Source organism: Carassius gibelio, chromosome B3, assembly GCF_023724105.1.
Source record: "Carassius gibelio isolate Cgi1373 ecotype wild population from Czech Republic chromosome B3, carGib1.2-hapl.c, whole genome shotgun sequence".
Taxonomy (NCBI): domain Eukaryota; kingdom Metazoa; phylum Chordata; class Actinopteri; order Cypriniformes; family Cyprinidae; genus Carassius; species Carassius gibelio.
The window spans coordinates 49,649,887-49,664,049 of record NC_068398.1 but is presented as its reverse complement, the minus strand read 5'-3'; the positions used below and the strand labels follow the sequence as shown (position 1 = coordinate 49,664,049).

The 14,163-nt window shown below is 35.7% G+C and overlaps 1 protein-coding gene and 1 pseudogene across 2 annotated transcripts in view; one reads left to right on the top strand and one right to left on the bottom strand.

The window, feature by feature from the left end:
• The window catches only part of LOC127952271 (P2X purinoceptor 4), a 39,535-nt gene extending 35,417 nt beyond the window's left edge, over positions 1–4,118 (top strand). For both annotated transcript variants that reach the window (XM_052550663.1, XM_052550662.1), the window contains 9 exons: positions 832–904; positions 996–1,092; positions 1,200–1,280; positions 1,441–1,582; positions 2,891–3,021; positions 3,127–3,220; positions 3,349–3,414; positions 3,532–3,618; positions 3,811–4,118. In XM_052550663.1, the coding sequence (XP_052406623.1) occupies positions 832–904; positions 996–1,092; positions 1,200–1,280; positions 1,441–1,582; positions 2,891–3,021; positions 3,127–3,220; positions 3,349–3,414; positions 3,532–3,618; positions 3,811–3,888 (849 nt within the window). In that variant the 3' untranslated portion in view covers positions 3,889–4,118. The remainder of the gene's footprint in view (positions 1–831; positions 905–995; positions 1,093–1,199; positions 1,281–1,440; positions 1,583–2,890; positions 3,022–3,126; positions 3,221–3,348; positions 3,415–3,531; positions 3,619–3,810) is intronic.
• Positions 4,119–7,198: 3,080 nt separating this feature from the next.
• On the bottom strand, positions 7,199–7,970 carry LOC127953077 (coiled-coil domain-containing protein 106-like; annotated as a pseudogene).
• Positions 7,971–14,163: the final 6,193 nt, after the last annotated feature.

Below are 14,163 nucleotides of genomic sequence, written 5' to 3'. Positions count from 1 at the left end.
GATAAGCCTGCATTATAGCCATAGTGTGCATGCAGGCTTGGCCAGCTGCCGAGTAAGCCTTCCCCACCAATGTTGAAGTATTTTTAGAAGATCTGGTGGGGAGCGCCGGAGCTTTAAGTGATGTTGCTGATTTGGTAGAGAGATAGCTCGCGAGCGTCCCTTCTGCCCTCATCACATAACCTTCATTTTTAGCACCCATAATATTAGAATAAATGTTTAAAGTGTGGGTGTAAATGCATGCTGACATCGGTCTAGCCTAGGTCTTTGACACTTCAGTGTGAAGATCCGGGAAGAGCGGCAATCTCCCGCTCTCTCTAGTGAAGCCAATAAAGAAGTGACTAAAACTGCAATTCATCGACTGGCCGCTTGAGGTTGGCTGCTAAAGAGAGTCAATCCCATAGACTCCCCATGTTAAAATGCCCAACTTTACAGCAGAAAAAAACATGTGTCAGCCTGGTGCAAAAAATTATTTTGGTCTACCTAGCTAATTTCCTAATTACCCTTCATGATAACTGTGAGCGGGGTGAATTTTTTTATAACTCATCTGTTTAAAATTATATTAAGCCTTAAAGTTCTGCATAATTAAGGGCGTGGCCACTTGAGTGACAGGTGAATTGCCACTGAATTGCCATTTTCGATTGTCCGGGAGAGTCGTGCGGTGACACGCTGCCAAGATGGAAAAGGCTCACTCTGCACACTTTAGGCTTCAAAAACTCTCATCAGGAGTCTACGGGTGACGTCACGGACACTACGTTCATGTTTTTATACAGTCTATGGTTTTACATATTTTATCATATTACTTGTTTTTTTGTTTGTTTTTTTTTCACTTAGTATCCAACCCCAAAATCCATTTGCACATCTGACATGAACTGCACCAAAGGCTTTAAAGATCTTCAAGGGAATGGTATGGTTCAGTCCGTACACTGAATACAAAATAATAGTCTTTGTGACTTGAAATCTATGCATACTTTCAATTTAAACTTGCCTATTTTTAGGTGTTCAGACAGGCAGATGTGTCCATTACTCTAAGTCTGTGAAGACTTGTGAAGTGTTGGGCTGGTGTCCTGTGGAAAAGAAAGTTGAACCTCCAAAGTAAAACACTCACCATCAAACAAACAAAAAAAATATGTTGAATCTTGTTTCTTAGTTTCAGCACTAAGTTTATTCATAATGTTTGTGTTTTTGCCTTGATATCTCAGTCCAGCACTCCTGGCAGATGCTGAAAACTTCACAGTATTCATAAAGAACAATATTCAATTCACCAAATTTAACTTCAGCAAGTATGTTCCAAAGAAATCATCTTTATCTAACAAATTGCAGCACATTTTTTTTCTGTATTTTAACTACAAATCTTGCAAAAGAAGTGCTAAAAATGAAAACGTAAATGTTATACAGTAAAGTTAGTTAATATAGTGTTTATTGTGTCTTAATTTCTTGCAGAACTAATATCCTACCAAAGATGACCAGGTCCTACTTGGCAAATTGTGCGTTGAAAAGAAATATGGACCCTGACTGCCCAATTTTCAGAATCAAATATATTTTTGAAGAAGCACGAGAGGATTTTCAGACCATGGCAGTCTATGTCAGGAACTTAGTTTATGTTCATATTTAAATATATTATTTATATTTGACATTGAATTTATAATGAATGTACGGAAGTTCTAAGCGGCCGTGCATTATAATTTTTTTCCTTCTTGTTTTCTCATTATAACGACTTAATTTTCTCGTTATCACGACATAATGAAAGTAATTTTCTTGTTATAATGACTTAATTTTCTTGTTATCTCGACATAGCGAAAGTCGTTTTCTCGTTATAACAACATGACAGTTTTTACTGTTGCTATAGTAACGAACTTGACTTTGACAGGCATCTGATGGACAACCATGAAGGCGCTCTTACTGTAGCCTATATTTCAGCTAAGACCGTACACCAAACGTTTTGTTTATGTAATTAACATGTTTAAATGGCAACACCACAAACACTTCAGAAGGATGCAGAACTATTCTAAGATCTTTTAGAGATGCTTGGATTAAACTCACTTTTAATTTTCCTTTTATTTGAAATAAAATTATAAATAATTTGTAACTTTTAGTAGTCATTATATGCTGTGACAGATATCACGTGCGTTATAAGCTTCTGTTTGAAAAGAGTGTTCATGTGCAGTGTGTGTGTGTGCAGAAAAAAACGATTACAACATTATAGAGCAAAACTGAGTTAAATTAGCCTATGCCCTTTACATATACATCACATTTTTCATCAATATGATTAACAATAAAGACTAATAATAAGGACAAGAAGCACATGACAAATAGCCTACTGTTAAATCCCATCCTACTGTTGATAAACAGAACATCTCCGTTTATTAACTACCTAATCATGTGCCTAAAAGAAGCACAAATAAAGATAAAGGTGCAAACAGAATACAGTGACGTCATCCTTGGTTTTGATAAACAGTTACTTTATGACACAGAACACATTGGTGAAACTTATGAATCTAGCAAGAGCTTAACACACAAAATAATAATATTGATTCAAGCATTTAACATTTATGAATTAATTAAACATCAGTAATGAACAAAGACTGCACAAATTATAGCGATCACGAGGAAGGTCCGCGTACAGTAAAGTGTACAACAGTCATAGTGTACAAGTGTATAACAGATCAGTTATATTCAGGTCTATAGTGCCACCTGCTGGCGCAGTTTTGTAACGTCTTAGAGAAAATTAAGTTGTTATATCGAGAAAATTAAGTCGTTATTACAAGAAGGAAAAAATATATAATGCATGGCCGCTTAGAACTTCTGTATGAATGAGCTTTTATCACCTTATGGTACTGTGTGTCCTTTGTTTTAGGGCTGACTGACATCTTTGAATGTTTTCTGTGCTTAGGGGGGAGTAATGGCAGTGCAGATCCAGTGGGAATGTAACCTTGATTTGAACTTGTGTGCTCCCCAGTACTCTTTCCGAAGACTAGACAAGAAGGGGCCTAATAGTAGTGAACCCTCAGTGCACAACTTACGGTAAAGGAGAGGTGATTCCTGAAGAAAGAATCAAATGTTGCAAATAAATAATGAAAAGAGAGCAAATATTTCAAATAAATAAGTGGTTTTGTGAAATCTTTACAGATTTGCTAAATACTACAAGAACAGTAATGACAAAGACACCAGGACCCTCATCAAGGGATATGGCATTCGTTTTGATGTTCTGGTTTATGGTGAGGTGCGTTTTCCAGTCTCAACTTTGTTAACGGCATTAAGCTTGTTTACATAATGCAGTTATTTTCCAGCAAATAAATCAACACATTTGCACATTACAAATAAAAATAATAATTTATTCATTTGATACAGGCAAAGAAATTTGATTTTCTAAAAACAATTCTCCACATGGGCGCACTCGTGTCACTTCTAAGACTGGTAAGTACACAAATTTAAGAGAGGGCAGGAACAAGGCCTGATATGTTTGTTAAAATATATACCCACTTAAAACAACTAATGTTATTCTCTTTTTAATTTATATGTGGGCCACTGAAGGTGGATTGTTTGTTTGATTTATTGGCTTGGCTTTTGGTGAAAGGGTACAAAGAGAACAAATTTAAATATCTCCATGTATATGGGCCTGTGAGTATTGAATTTCTCACTCAATGTACAAATACAGAATTAATTTTTCATGCTGATTTTCTATTACTGACTATTAATTATTACTAGGTATTATTGCTGACTATTAAAAGTAAAAAAAAAAAAAAAAAAGCTCTCACACTCTACAAATTATTTGTTATTCAGGAACTAACAAAAGTTCTTTGTTTCATATAGACATCCAATGCAGCGCCTACTGAAATGAAAGATTCACATTTTACTTCCCCCATCACTACCTATAGATCTATCAGTTGATTCCAGGCTTTCATTTATCAAGAATCATGGTTATAATCTGTATAATAACTGTGATTTTCTATTGATGTTTCTGTAAAAAAATGCATTGAAACAAATGTACGTTACCTTTTATTTTACTCATTTTCTGTACATTGTGATTCATTTTTATGTGATAGTCACATTTAATTGTGAAACTCATGTATTATATAAATCCAATGCACAATAAAATAAATTAAATGGATGCACCTGTATTTGTGAAAAGCCATAAAAGAAGGATTCTTGATTCCTGACTGTCCCATAGACTGCCAAGTAAATAACAATGTCAAGGTCCATGAAAGGTATGAAAGTCATTGTCAGAATACTCTATCTGCCATCAGACATGCAATCTGGGTTATATGAAGTGATTGGAACACTTTTTGTAAGCGAAGAAAACAAAAATAGCAACTTTATTCAATAATTCCTTTGTCAATATTCTCCTATGTTTCACTCCATATCACCATATTGCGTATTCTCTTCTGTATCATCCGCACCAAAAGTATGCATTGTTTTCTTTCAAAACAAAGCTAAATACGCTTAGAAACACATCCTTGAGGCTCGTGTATATAGAAAAACAGTATATAGGCTAAAATATAGAAACGATAGGAAAAGCTAGTGCTAGATGCCTTTTTTTAACAAATAGAGAGTGCAAGTGTGTTAGGTCAATCAACTAATTATATATATATATATATATATATATATATATATATATGCACACAAGAAGGCTTTGTAATAGGGTAAATAGGGTGTTGAGTGTTCGTAAAATACATTTTTATACTTATTATATAAAAGTGCTGTTCACGCATAAGGGTGGCTGTTTTCCCTATGAATGGGTCACAGAACTACAAAAAAACTTAAATTGATTAATATTAAAAATTAATTAGATTCTGTGTGTTTTAATAAGCATGCGCTAGACTTTGGAGAAGCATTCATTCAAACACTGGAGCATAGAGAGTTGCCATGGAAACGGGGACTGACAACATTGACAAACTGCACGCTGCATCTCTCGCTGCTGTTTTCATTGCTTTCGGTAAGTTTAGTCCATGAAAATTGCACAGATATCATATGTAATTGTTCCTGACACTTCTGTTGATTGCATTTGATCCGCATCTGTTGGATTTACTTCAAAGAAATGGTTCAGTGTCTTCAAACAGGTCTGTTAACATCTTAACCATTATCAGAGGTATGCTAACTCCATAGACTGAGTTCTTTATGCACGTTTTAGATTTTAATAACATTTTTATGTGTAGATGAGAGGCTCTGACAGTTCTGTAAAAGTTTTGCTGGTAATTTTGCAGGTGATTAGAAATAGACTTTTTAAAAATGTAAATCTAAATAGACACTTAAGTTACCGTTAATCACTGTCGTCATTGCATCAGTGCTGGGTAAAAGTTCAAATGCATTTTGATCTTGTCTAATGGTAAACAAATATTGATAAAAACTGTTAAGGATATTTATTAAATACATATGCTTTCTCTTTTCTACATTGCACCTGTACTCTAGCTTGGTTTCTTGTGATAAAACTGGCATTGTATACTTAAGCAATTTGCCACAGAGCCAACAATATTATTATATTTCTAGATTCTTCCATGCCTGATGGCCTTCTGCATCCCAGAGTCTGAGCAAACCACCTGTCAGACAACATCTCCTAGGCACATTGAATCATATGTTATAGCAAGTAACATACAGTAATGCTTAAAATGTATACTAATAAAAAAGTTTTTTTATGCTTACCAATTTCTAAAAAATATCTGATAATAAAGTTAAAATAGTATTTACAACTTAAAATGGCAGTTTTCTGTGATCAAAGCGGCTCCCCAGCTCGGTATCACTTTATAATAACGTTCAGTTGTAAGTCATTAACAAGTGGTTAGTTAATGATGAACTAATCATCTAAGTGGCAGCTAACATTTTTATATATCTTTTGTAAATGCCGTTACAAGTCATTTAAAAGTGATCAATAAGTTATTAACTAATAACTTATGAAACATGACTATGTGTTCATAAATGATTAATAAGTGATATGTAAATTATTTATTTATGTTTTGTGGATTCAGTTATAAGTAATTTGCGAGGAATAAGATAACGATTAACTAATCGTTTACAAAACATGACTACGTATCATAAATGTTCAATAAATTGTCACTTTTTTAATGCTTTGTAGATTCAGTAATAAATTATTTACAACTAATAATTTACAAAACGACTATAACTATACCTGACTATAAAAATAGCTTATCATAAAAGGATCAAACAGATCCTTAGTAAATGGTTACTAAGTTGCTAGTTAAAATATTATTAATCAATAAAATGTCAATGTACCATTATCTCAATAAACAATTGTTAATCATGAACAAATGATGATCAAAACATTAGTAGACGATAAGTATATCATGTTTTCATGCATAGTTAAAGTTGTAAGCTGGTTGGTTAAAACCCATGCTAAAGCTATTATTTTTAAAAATAATAAATTACTAGTTGTCAAATGAATAAAGATTTTAAAATGACTTAAGTCAGGGGATTGCAATGCGTTAAGTCCTTTTACTCATCAGTGCAGACTTGTGTTCTGTGTGGGATGATGTGAACTGGTTTTACCTTCCACTGAAGCTCAAATCAGATGCGCAGTGGTTATAGACTCCATGTGTTTCAGAGAAGACAGCTCTCTGTTCCCTCACCAGTCAGCACTTACACTGCAGTACACACTACAGTGTTCAACACCTGTTATAGATGATGTGTAAATGCATTAATAAATCATTTACAACCCTTTCTGCATCCTCTAATCTAAAGTGTAAACTATTCATCACTTGTAAATGTGTTACACATCATTCGTAGATCTTTAACTGTTACAAATGATCTGTATGTGTATACAAGGCAATTACAACCCTTTCTGCATCCCATAATTACTACAACAAATGTAGCCTACATGTGAAAATCCAATTCTGCTATTCCTCACTTGTTGCAACAGAAATGTGTAAGTAGGCAAATCATCTGATTACTATAAGCTGCAAAACAATCATTATTTAACAGTGTCCAAATATGAGGAAATAATGCTTAAATGTGACTGCAGAATAACATTTTTTTAAAAATGCATTCAAAACAATAGCATAATTTTTATTAAATGTAACTTATAACAAATTTTGACAAACACACAAATAACCTGTAACTGTAATCTCCACATGACAAAAGGTAACTTTGATAACACTTACCACAATCTCAACACTTTAAGGAGAATATGTTCCTCCTAAACATGTATTAATGCCTATAACGTTGCCAACCTGGCACATCACCCTACTTTTTACTTTCTCTTAATCATGGGGAGAAGCTTTCCATCCTTTTTCAAATGATCAACCTCTAACAAAAGTGCTGGGTCATTGCTTAAGGCATCTGAACACTTCTGGATAAAGGTCTGCAGCTTCTGCCCTCTGGAGTAGGCTTGTAGGAGTTCTTCATACTTTGTTTATGACACAATGGCAAGTCCTGCTGCAGCACTGGAGACCACTGTGTTTCTGTCCACTCCAGCAGCCTTGTAGGAAGACCTCAAGTTCTTCCAATGCCTGAACTGACGTAAGATCTTTTTGTATCTTTTCACAACCTGATTTGGATTTACAGCTGCAAAAAACAAACAAACAAAAACACCAGTTGTATCAAAGGTCTAATAATTACAATAACACTACTATTTTTTGTCTCTTATCTTGTGTATTGCAGGCTCTCCATAAGGAGATTGTGCATGACACTGTCTACACATCTACACTGTCCCCTTGAATAAAGATTTATCCCCACTAAACTCTTATGTCTGTTTTAGCCACCAATCAACTGCTCAGCTAAAGATGATCAAAATGGACTCTACTTACCTGTCTTTACAAAGTTTCTTTCCTTCCTTATTTTCTCTTTTTTTCTTCTTCGCCTTCTGGTTCTTTTTTTTTCTTGTACTTGTTGTGCTTTTTTACTTTCTTTCTCTGATAATCAGAAGACGAGGAGGAGGAGGATGACGAAGACACGGAAGATGATGTAGGGGAGTAAAATGCTGCTTGCTTGAATGACTCAGAGTTAGAAAACTCTTGAGTCATTGAGGACATTTGAAACATCTATCGCAGCACTACTTTTCAATGCAGAGAGAGAAAAATTAATACTTTGACACATAACACCAAAATAAAGTTATGATCTCATCCGAATAAATATATTTTTTCTATTGCCAGAGATAAGCTTTTTTAAAAGGTTTCTTACTTTAATAGTGAAAATGTGGTAAAATGTAAAAAAGTGATCTTTATGTTTATTTTCAGTTTGTCATGTTTACTTTGCTGAATAGCTATACCCAAGTAAGTTAGGGGTAGTTCCAGTACCGCATGGTTTTTGTATTTCTTACTTACCCACTTATCTGACCTATTTTCTCATTTCTTTTTGGCTAAAGTGTGCAAGTAGACAAAGATTTTTATTATGATTTATCATGATAATTATTTAATTATTATGATAATTTTTGTGTTCTCTCATAAACTCAGGGGTCCCATTATTTTTGAGCATGACATTCAATAACATTCAAGAACTATTTAACAATCTGAAACACAAGTATCAAACGCAAAACCCAAGTAACTTTGTGGGCGGATCTCGGGTGCTGTTGTTATTATAATGGTGGGATAAATTACTTTTGTGTCCAACGCAAATCTAAAATGGGTTGGTCTGAAGAAGCTTCATTACTCATAGATGTGGTTTGGGAGTAACATGAAATAAACCAATCAGAGCGACATGATTCATGGCGGATTGCTATTTAAATGGCAGATTTGCCAGACACACGCCAGGAGCGGTTCACATCCGAGGAGACCAAAGTTCTTGCAGGGCCATAAAACACAGAGAAGTGACATTGGGGATGGAAAAAACCACCCAAATTAGCTTTGCGAAAGAATATGCCTCCTCTTTTCAAATTAAATTTCCTAATTTACCGACGTGCGTCTGTGTCTGCTGTGCGCGGGTGCAAAATAGGAATGATACATTCAAGATAGGGCCCCATGACTTAAAGTAAAATTATACCACGATACATATTGATATTAAATTATTTTCCAGCCCTAGTTGAATGAGAAACTAATCAAAGAAAAAAAAGCTTTTGAATTGTCTTTAAAATTAAAGGGGTCTCAACCCTCTTTTTAGTTGTGATATAGAGTTACGTTCGGGAACCCAGGGAAACACAGGAGACGAGAGATCCAAACACAGTGCGAGTTTAATGGGTAATCCAAATCAGAATCCATCAATCAGGGTAAAAACCAAAATCAATCATCCAAACAAACAAACAAATAGGGATAGGAACAGGAATATAGAACTTGAAACTCGGAAGGCAAGGAAACTGGGTAATGGAAAGAAAAGATTCCATGAAAACAAACAGAAACAGACCGATTAATATAGGCAGTGTAATGATTATCAAGTGAAGACACCTGAGTGCAATTAACAGGAGTGCAATTACTGTGATGAAGGGACAAGGCTTTGTGGGAATTGTAGTGCCTGCGGTGAGGTGCCTATGGGGAAGTGAGACCACTAGTGGAGACTCAGGAAAACAGAGACGAGACAGCGTGACATATAGTTTCTCAGTCTATCTCACTTACACTGATGAATTTATTAACTAAGGCTGCACAATAAATCAAATTTCTAATTGCGATTACAATTATGGATGCAAAAATTATGTAATCGTTTTAAGTGGAAATTAATCGCTCATAGTCCACTTATGTTTTTCTGTGTGCTTTAAGATGGATTTTTCAAAATTTTTTCAAAAAATTGTTATTTTTAGGATTTTTCTTTTATTTATTTATTTTGTTTGTCATAAGCATGCAGCCCTATTGGAAGCCTAACAAATTAGAATATGCTCATAATAACAGGGCTGTAAATTAACTTTTTTTGCACATGGCACTGGTGCTACAGAGGTTAAAAGTTTTGTAGCACAGACCAAACATTTGTAGCACAAGTTATGGGTGATGATATGGCAAAAACATAATTTTATCACGATTCTTTGTCATGTTTGTTTTACTATTTTGCTATTTGAGGAGTACAGCCAATCTAGTTCCCCTTTATTTCACTGTAGGGTTTCTTTAAAGGGTCATGAAATCCCAGACTACTTTTTCTGAGATTTCAGTAAAGGTGTTTGTTTTGCACATTATAGCAGACAACATTAGCATTCAACTGTCCTAACTGTTGGAGAGAACTGGTAAATCTTAAGCTATTTTTGTGCTATTTTCATCTTCCAGGTTTAAAATCTTCATTGTGTTCACGTCACAATTTGTGACGTGGCAATGGACTATAGTACATTGATGACACTTCAATATATACTAAATTATTAATGAGACTGCAAATTCTCATCCTATGAGAAGATGCTTTGCTTAATTATTCACAACAGCATGTATTGATTTGCTATGATAGATGCTTCAGACTGCTAGATCGAAGAAGGGTGTTTGTTTTTGCTTTATTATAAGAATTTGGCACAAACGCGATACATTCACTTAGGGTGCTTTCACACCTGGCCAGTTGTTTCAATGGCCTAGTGGTTAGGGAGTCTGTCTCCTAACCCTAAGGTTGTGGGTTTGAGTTTCGGACCAGCAATACCATGATTGAGGTGCCCTTGAGCAAGGCACCGAACCCTGACTGCTCCCTGGGTGCCGCAGCATAAATGGCTGCCCACTGCTCTGTGTATGTTCACTGCTGTGTGTGTGTGCACTTTGGATGGGTTAAATGCAGAGCACAAATTCTGAGTATGGGTCACATCACTTTCAATTTTTTGAGTGAGTTTGTCTCAGCTCACTTGAAAACAACTCTGGAGTAGTTTGTTTGAAGTTAGAAAGCAGTCCGATCTAAGGGACCAACGTACCAGGCTATATCACAATGTAACATTGCAATGTATCAAACAATTACTTAAGTTATGTGAAAAGCATTAGCTTTGCTGTTTTGCTAATAGTTCAAAACCCTATTTTTTTACTATGTATAAGTTTGGATTTGGCCCCAGATTTATAGAGTGGACCTGTCTTCTGTATACTTCTCCAGTTGCTTCAGTGGTTACTACTAAATGGGGATCCAAAAATATTTCTCTATCAAGGGGCACTCGGCAGGGGTGCCCATTAAGCCCCCTTCTGTTTACAATTGCTCAACCTCTTTCTGATATTAAAATCCACACCTTCTTTTCATGGTATAAGCAGATGGGTTGTTGAACATAAGCTCTCATTATATGCTGATTACTTGCTTCTTTACCTATCAGGGCCTGGTTTCCCGATAATGCTCACTCTTAGCGCGCTAAGAAGACCTCGAAAGATATATCTTACCAAAGTTGTTTATGTTCCTAAGTGTGTTCCCCGATGTGTCACTTAGGAAGCTTCTTAGCACGCTGCCTCTTACGTCCGACGTTACAAGAGCGCTGTCCAAAGTGAGGGTGTTGAATTAGTTGGCATCGATTGCTCATGAATCGATTTTCCACTTCACGAGAGGGTGCAATACAGCGTTAAGAAAGACAACACGCTCTATGCAAATGAAACATTCCTCAAATTATTACAGTAACATTTATTTTAACATAGTTTAAGTTATCAGTAAAATATAGTCTATAAATTGAATTATCAAATGGTCAGTAAAATGTTCACACGATATGTAGTGACAATTAGACGAACCGGGTATACCTCGCTAATCATCCACCCCGTAGTTGTGCCACTCGTGCCGCTTCTTGACATGGGTTTAATTACAAAAAATTATGTAATACACTTTTACATTAATGGTAAGATACTTTACAATCAGAATTCATGGGCAAGCAGCTGCAGTTACTTCTGTTTAATGCGGTATTGATTGCCATTGGTTAATGTTTTCAATAAAAAGCAACCTATCTACAATGAACAGAGAGAGACAGAGTTAGATACAAAATATGGTGGGGAAGCAACGTAAAAAAGGGCACCAAGCCTTTCGTCAGAGTAACTTGAAGTTTTGCTGGACATTGCCACCAGGTCGGAGATCACACCCATATGGTCCACTGTAACCTACACGTTTATGGCCACGTCTCCCTTTCGCGATATGTACGCCTGATCAATCACTGATGAATTGGTGATTGGGATGAGTGTGCCATCCACCAGGATGTAATCCCCGGCATGGCGCAGAAGGGCGTTGGTGACAGTGTGGACGCACCTCCACACCGAGGCCTTGATTAGGTCGTAGTCCTCTTGCACGACCTCAATGAACTCTCTCTGTAGCAAAAAGAAAAAAAAAAGAAAGAAAGAAAAAAAAAGTAGCGCTGTGCTTCGGAGCTTAAAGCAAAATTCCACTGCGTTAGCCTGGCAAGCGCAGGTCTGAGAAGGTCCAGCAGCTCCATAATGAGCTGTCTTGGGAGGCGATTTTTTTTTTAATATAGCCACGTCAGGAAAAATGTCAAAAGGGCTTAAGTTTTGCCGAATAAAAAAACTGACATGGACTAAACGGCTCCGCGTCTGGCTCCGTCTTCAATACAAGGAAATGTTGGATCGCTGCCATAGTTGGTCGCTTACTGGACACCACCATGCAATTTATAGATCTTAGCCATTTAGAGACAAATTGTTTGCCAGATTTTAATTATCAAAAAATTGATTGTCAATTCGCTTTAATTACATTATGAAAAAGCCTAGGCTAACTACCACCACATAAAGTCAACTTCATAATTAGGCCTGTATCCATTGCGAACATAATTTATTATGAGTCTTAAAAAATAACATAAAATCATTGTTGAGCCAAAACATTGTCAACATACCATAGTTTGACTGGTACTTCGCTGCGCTGATTTCTAAAGACTGCTGTACAGTACAGCGTCTTGAGCTCAAACAACGCTAAGAGAGAGCTTACGAATGGTCCAGACCGACCTTACGAAAGTATGACTTACAGAAGATATACTTAGCGTACGAACGTGTCGGGAATCGTGCCATAAGGTTAAGAGAGAGGTTAAGGAATAGGTTAAGAACTACTTAGCGATAAGAACGTTTTGGGGAACCGGGCCCAGATCCTTTACATACATCATTGATAATTTCAAAATCTTGCACAATTGTAGGACTTTCTCAGGCTATAAATTAAATATCTCTAAAAGTGAATGCATGCCTGTTAACACAAATGCCTGATTCTGCGCTCCCCTTTTGCTTGGCAAGATCTGGGTTTAAATATCTGGCCATCAATACTGCACATAACTTTAAAAGACAATTTGTCAATAACTTTACTCCTCTTTTGATTAAACTTAAATCTGATATTCAAAAATGGAGGATTCTTCTTCTAACCCTGGCTGGTAGTGTGAACTGTATTAAAATGACAGTTCTCCAGAGATTCTTATATTTATTTCAATCAGGGCTTGAAAACGAAAAGAAAATGCAATTGGTTCACTCAGAGCAGAATCAATATTTTAATGTTTCTGTTCCTGCGTTCCTCTGAATTATTACCGTTCCGAAACTGGTTTGGGTGGAAAAAATACCGGCTAATAACATAATTTGTTAAAAACAATATTATGTGTCTATAATTTGCCTAATAATAATGTAACGCACACCGTTTCTATTTGCAGGCTTTACAGTTCTTACCGTGCGCTTGCTCGTAGGCTTTGTTGGAAGAAGGACACCGCCAAGGAGCTCGGCAGATCATAATACTTGATTTATTAAACATGAAGAGGTGAACATTAGGAATTAGCCACATCTGATTACACAGTGTGCGTCATCTCTCTCTCTCTCTCTCTATCTACCTCTCTTAACTGTGCGCAAGACTATTCTCTCCCACGATTCTAATCGCGGGTCTCTGTTCTCGCGATATTACCTTTATATCTTATTTAAAGTCATAGAACATTAATTTTAACCTTAAACTCCCTACAATAATAGTAATGTAATAATAATAATAAAGAACAGAATTTTATTTACTCAAAAAGAAAAAAATAGAGATCTAACGTCAGTCAATAACTCGCTGTGGTTAGTCATCTTTTCTAGATTTTGGCCAAATGTACATGGGATTCTAATCCCATAAATGTAGGCTACTAAAAAAAAAAAATCTATCAACACTTTAAAGACATCAAAGTTTTTTAAAGATATTTAAAAATATTTGCTGCATTGTAAAAAAAAAACATGGATGAAAGGATGAAAGATTGTGATTTGAAAGTGAAAAAAAAACTAAAGTTGCGACATTGCATTTTATAAGCCCTATTACTTTACGAAATAATGAAGGCTATTAGTTTCACTCGAAAACAAAACAAGTTTAGGCTAGGTTCAATCCAAAAACATATTAGCTAATTTAAGCTGAAGCTGATGCCTGCATCTC